At 36.7% G+C, this 6340-nt stretch overlaps 1 protein-coding gene across 3 annotated transcripts in view; it reads right to left on the bottom strand.

Annotated features, from left to right (window-relative positions):
- The window catches only part of ZDHHC2 (zinc finger DHHC-type palmitoyltransferase 2), a 43378-nt gene that overhangs the window by 9637 nt on the left and 27401 nt on the right, over nt 1-6340 (bottom strand). For all 3 annotated transcript variants that reach the window (XM_042470546.1, XM_042470545.1, XM_042470544.1), the window contains 6 exons: nt 6056-6125; nt 3895-3927; nt 1942-2062; nt 590-722; nt 371-497; nt 166-258 (listed from right to left, as the gene is read on the bottom strand). In XM_042470546.1, the coding sequence (XP_042326480.1) occupies nt 166-258; nt 371-497; nt 590-722; nt 1942-2062; nt 3895-3927; nt 6056-6125 (577 nt within the window). The remainder of the gene's footprint in view (nt 1-165; nt 259-370; nt 498-589; nt 723-1941; nt 2063-3894; nt 3928-6055; nt 6126-6340) is intronic.

The raw sequence follows: 6340 nt of genomic DNA, 5'->3' as shown, positions 1-6340 counted from the left end.
TATTTTATTTATAGACTGCCTCTCCCTGCGGATCAAGGCGGGTTACAACAAACAAAATAATAATAAAAATATAATATACAATTAAAATTCACATTTCTAATTAATGCCCTATCCCAACCCCTCTCCCAATCATAAAAAAGTAATGAACTAAAAACAAAAGCTTACTTTTTGTTTAAAGTACTCCTTCTTGAAGGTGTAACAGCTTGTTCTGGATCTTGGTTAACAAGACAGGTTGGAAAGTAACACCCATCTCCTTGGCTGAGAGTAAAAATAACATTCTAAGTAGGGAAGCAATATTAAAAACTCTTCAAAACATAATTTGGCTTGGACTATTGAACATGGTAATAATTATCTTTTAAATATCACTTACCTAGTAAAAATAGGCAACATCCAAAACTTTTTCTCATCTCCAAAGACTTGTTTAAGATTTTTGCTGAAACCCAAGCTAAAGCCATTTTTGTCTGTTCCACGTCGAAAAACAGGTGCACGGAATGCCTCTAAAAATAAAATATGTTCACATTTCTTAATGCGTTTAAACTTGCACATACCTCTGGTGGATTATGAACAAGATAAACTAGTAATTATTTACCTAATGTTGACTTATTTTTGCTGACTAACCAACAGTGATAGCCAAAGAGAGAAGACAAGCTGACAGAAAACATGGCTGCAGCAAAGAATAAAAACATGATATGGAACTTGGCTTGGGTATCTGGAAGGCCATTCTATAAAGAAAAAAAGAAAGAAAGAAAACAGAGTTGTTGGTATGCTCTTTAGACATTATTAATGTATGTATGTATGTATGTATATTGAAAAGGTGATTCAGCACTGACTTGATGGCATATTGCTTCTTAACATTTATTAGGGGGATATGTTTAACATGTGTTTTTATATTTTCAATAGGTTTGCCTTAGGGTCACCATAAATCTCAAATGACTTGAAGGCACACAACAACAAAATTGATTAGATCCAGACAAAGTCAGTCGCACCACTACTGAAATCAGCTAAACATTTACAGTATTTTCCATGGAATCCAAGTCTAACTAACAGAATCCAGTTTAAGTGTGATTCTTACAAAACTGAAAGGACACATTTTATCATTTCAGATTACTTAAATAAAATTCAGATCCAGTGCATGCAACAAATACATACATACATACATTCCTGATGCTATTTAGAAGTCTTGATTAATTAGAAATCAAGTCTTGAAGGCTATTTCTTTTATGTACCACTTCTAGACAGGTTTCAAGAGTAAATGTAAGCTATACAAAATTCAGCATACATTTTTATTATAATTGTAATTTTAACTTTCTCAGTTAAAAGCATAACCATTGATCATAACAGTGCCCAAACAAAAAAATACCTGTCGCCATACAACTAGGTTGGGTTTTCTCTAAATACACTCTGGAAATCACTAGATCATTGATCTGAATTAACAATACAGGTTAGGTATCCCTTATCTGAAATGCTTGGAACAGAAATGCTTTGGATTTTGTTTAAAAAACTTATTTTTTGGATTTTGGAATATTTTCATGTACATAATGAGATATCTTGGAGATGAAACCCAAGTCTACATGAAATTCATTTATGTTTGATATATATCTTATACACATTTGCTTGAAAATAATTTTATACAGTATTTTTAATAATTTTGTGCTTGAAGAAAAGTTTCTGTACACTGAACCATCAGAAAGGAAAGATATCACTATCTCAGCCAACTGTAAAAATGTTTTGTATTTTGGAGCTTTCCAGATTTTGAATTTTCAGATAAGAGATACTGAAACTGCACAATATTATTGTTTATCTGGAAATCAAGTTCAACTGTCTTCAACAGGGATTATATACCAGTAACACTATTTAAAATTACATCCTAAAAATAGCAATCAGCAAATGCTTAGTTACAGATCTAAACATTTTAAAGCAGGAAATGATTTTAAGACTTACTGTCCAGAATCTGATAAAATACTGTAAATCAGTTGCAACAATGAAAAGGCAGTATAACAGAGAATATGCCAGAAAAAGAAGGAAAAATTTGTAATTGGAAAATCCAACACAGTTGTTCACCCTAGAGGGAAGAAAGAAAGCATAAAGCACAGAAAATACATACACGCAATAATTTAGGCTATGTGACTCTCCTCTCGAATAAACCACACCTCTGTCTTTAATAATATTGTTTAAAAGAGGGGAGAAAACAGCAAACAGATGATCCCACCCCAATACAGTTACCATACCACTGCATGGCTACCACCCACAGAATACCATGTTATTAGAAATAGATCTGGACTAACACTAACGGAAAAATATAGCTAGAACCCTCCTGGAGACTTATGCCTAAGTAAGGACAGGTTGCATACCTGTAACTGTAGTTCTTTGAGTGGTCATCTGTGAAATCACATAAATGGGTTATTCTGTGCCTGTGCAAGTGCATCTTTGGAACCTTCCAGAGCATTATACAAGCTTTTTGGTGATAGACCCACCCACCTCCAGTGCCTCTATATAAGAGCTTCCTGTTGAAACTGCCAGTTCTACTAGGCGCCAATGCAGCAATCCAAAAGAAAGGCATGACAAGACAAGGGGAGGATGGGCATGGTTGTGTGATTTCTCAGATGGCTCATTAAAGGTATGCAACCTGTCCTTTTTCTTCATGACCTCTGTGAATCACACAAATGGGAAATTAGTACACTACACAAAGATGAGACAGAAGTGTAACTGCAAACAAATCACAAGTTTAATGAACATGAAATTAATGCAACGTATCAAATATGAGCTTAACAACCCTGTACTATTACAAAGCAATATCAATGTTGAACCAGCTTCAGAAAACTGAATCTGAAACATTAATACTCAGAACAGAAACAAACTGCAGAAGGTACAGCCACTGAAACAGTAATAATGTAATCAGATAATGGAGAAAACAGTACAGATCTCCCAAATGTAGTGTCAATTTGAGATGTGGAATCCACTCTATAATGAGAGATAAAAAGTAACTGCTTATGACAAGGTTGCACTCCGACAAATGTCCTTGAGTGGCACAATAGCTAAGAAAGCAGAGGATGTGGCAACAGCCTGTATGGAATGGGCTTGAATTCAAGCTGGCAGGTCCTTATGAGCCATTTTATAGGCGAGATGAATGGTGTACACCACCCATTTTGGGAAGCTGAAGCAGTTACTGACTTCCAAGTCGTGGTCCCTGTAGGTTTTATATCAACTGATCCTGAAGGCCAAATAGAAAGTACCTGATGCCTAAAGGCCTATTCATACAGGAGTGCCTTCAGACACAACTCCCTATTCTGTCTGGCCTGAGATGTAAAGGTGTGACATTGGGCACAAGAGGTAACCACATGAGACTCGTCCAGACATTAGAGCACTTTAAGTGTCCATCCTGTTCTGGTATTTTTATGCTACATGAGACACTTCTTGAAGGAAGCCAGAGGTAAAGGTGGGCAGGGCTACTGCTAAAAAAACCTGTGTAACACTGTATATGTACTCCACAGGCATAGGATAACCCATTTGTGTGATTCACAGAGACTATAAAGAACAGCCAGGTATTATGCAAGAGTTTTTTCAGAGGTTGTACAAGGCAATATGTACCATCTCCTTGTGAAACATTCCCCTCCCAGTTGCAGAATGGTAGCTGGATACCTCCACTACCACTCTGGCCAGAACATCCACTAATTAGTGGTGATGCTGGAGCATCCAAGGGACACTTAATCAATTGGCTGTTATTGCCCTTTCCTAATGTAAGTATGCTGTCAGCAAACTCCCAGGGTAACTATGCTGGCAGAATTCTAGGCTCTTTCAGCATCAAAGAGAATCTCAGACTTTGTTTTATCTTCCATCCAGAAATAGTCTTAGTTCCCCAGCACATTATCTATTCCAAACTGATATATTGCTTACCAAGGACAATGATGGTCCATTTTCAAAATACATCTGAAAAAACAATAACGTAATTTCTATTGGATGTTCAACATAAAGCAATTTTTAATATTAGTGAAATAGTTATAGCCGGGGTAGGCAAGCTTTTTGAGCCGGGGGCCGGGTTGCTGTCCCTCAGACAACTGGGGGGCCAAAGCCAAAAAATAAATAATTAATTTTTTATTTAAAATTAAATAAATAAATAAACAAACCGGGACAAATGTAGGACAAAATTTTCAAATGCAGGACACATTTTTTTTTATAAAAAATGGAGGACATGCAAAAATAATTGCTGATTTTAAAAAAATGTTAATATAAATGCATGTTTCGGAGGCTTCTATAGACAGTTGCCCCCCTTGCCCGCTGCTTGCCCCCCCTTGCCTGCCTCCTGATAGGCCAAAGGCCCCATGCCCTCATGCGAGAGGCCAAAAGCTCTGGCGGCAATCGGCAGCAGGACCGGGCTGGGGCCAGTCCCAAGGCCTTGCCGGGCCGCATCCGGCCCACGGGCCGCAGGTTGCCTACCCCTGAGTTATACAAAACATAGATATACAGTGGAACCTCACCTTATGCGGGGATCCGTTCTGCCCCCTCCCCCCGCACGTAAGGTGAATTCCGCCTTTGCTCAAGTCCCATTATAGTGAATGGGGCTTGTGCCCGTGGTAGTGCGTCATTCAAAGTATTATAGTGTGGCTTCCGCGTAAACTGGAAGCTGTGCATGGTGCGCCTGCATAAGGAGTGGGTGCACTGTACAAGTAACAAACATAGGGTGGATTTCAACCAACACTCAGTCTGAAATCAGTATAACTCCCATCAGCCTACACAACTGCCTATACTGACTAGTGATGATAGGAAATACAGTCTAACCAGATGTGGAGAGCCAGAGGTTGCCCACTCCTGCCTTAGAATAATACTATTTGAAGAAGAAAAAAGGGATACATTCTAATTTATTCTTGAATGCTGTAATTCTGAAATATTTTGTATTAATGACAATAACAAATATTAAATTTGTATCGCTATGTAGTAGCTTAGTTTGAGTTCTTGTGCTGTGTTAAATGAATTATACTAACACTAATATTCCACAGAGTTGCTCTTTTTCCTGAAGTTAAGTTTTCATTAAACATATGTCAGCACATATATACCTTATACGTGTGAAACTATTATATTAAAAAAAGATAATTTGTATCTATGTCTGAAAAAAAATATCTGGAGTAAAATGTATGGGTACAAACTGTACATACAATTCTATATGGCTCAGTACCATAGTAATTCCACATGCAGACTTATGGTAGGCTAAGCTAAACCATAGGCTGCCACTCACCTTACCTGAATTTACCGCATAGCCTCTGAAGCCCAACCCTGCCATTCCATGCTTCATGGAGAGTCGGCAGGATTGAGAAGTGTCTGGGCAAATGCAAAGCACTGAGTTCTGGTGGAGTCCTCTGGAGGTGTTGCTTTAATCATTTTGTATATGGCTATGCCATAGCCAGAAACTTTTCTGATTATGGCTGCTCCCCATGAGCCATAGAATAGCTATGTAGGAGCTTTAGAGGCTTTAAATCAGGGTGAGAGGAAGGCTTGGGCATTGAGGATGAAATAAGGAATTATAAACTTCAGCTGTACCCATAAATTGACATATGCAAGCATAAGGTATCATAACTTTATTACGGCCAATTGGCCAGCACGTATGCAAACATAAGAGAATCTTACATATCTGATGCCAACCATTGCATGCCAGCCTTCAGCAATGGAACAAACAACTGTTGTTCCTTTAGTATAGTTATAGTGTACATGGATACCTTCTGTAAGTCAAATGTAGGAATTGATTACCAACATTCTCTGTTAAATGCAATATTCCAAAATATTATGGAAACAAAAATTTAATCTGGCAAAATCCCACTGACATTATTTGAGTATTCAAATGTTAATAATGACAAAACTGCATCTTGAAAAAATAAATAATTACTGTTTTAAACTGAAATAATCATTCTTAATAAAATGTATCTTTAATTACAGAATTGCTTTAATAAATACAGTAGAAAAGTTTATTAGTATGTATATAATTTCTATAATAATCCATACATGATTTACTTTCTTCAGCAATAGGATAAAATCTAATGTATGTTACATAGTCTTAGTTCCTTACTTATCACAGACAGAGCAGTGGTGACATCGGTCTGGTTTTATAAGCTGGCATCTGTCACAGTACCTTATTGCTGTGAAGACAGAAAAAGACTTCCATTTAACACCAAAATGAACTTGAAGACATCCTGCTCTTAATGTCTTGCTGATTAGAGAGACATAAGTAAAAATCATTAAAAATAAATAATAACACCGGTTGTTCTGCAAAGAGTCTGATGTTTCTTTTTCAGTAGAATTACTATTATTATTATTATTATTATTATTATTATTATTATTATTATTATTATTA

This window comes from Sceloporus undulatus, chromosome 5 (assembly GCF_019175285.1).
Source record: "Sceloporus undulatus isolate JIND9_A2432 ecotype Alabama chromosome 5, SceUnd_v1.1, whole genome shotgun sequence".
NCBI classification, from domain to species: Eukaryota; Metazoa; Chordata; class Lepidosauria; order Squamata; family Phrynosomatidae; genus Sceloporus; species Sceloporus undulatus.
The sequence above is the reverse complement of the archived record's forward strand: the minus strand, read 5'-3'. Positions and strand labels throughout refer to the sequence as shown.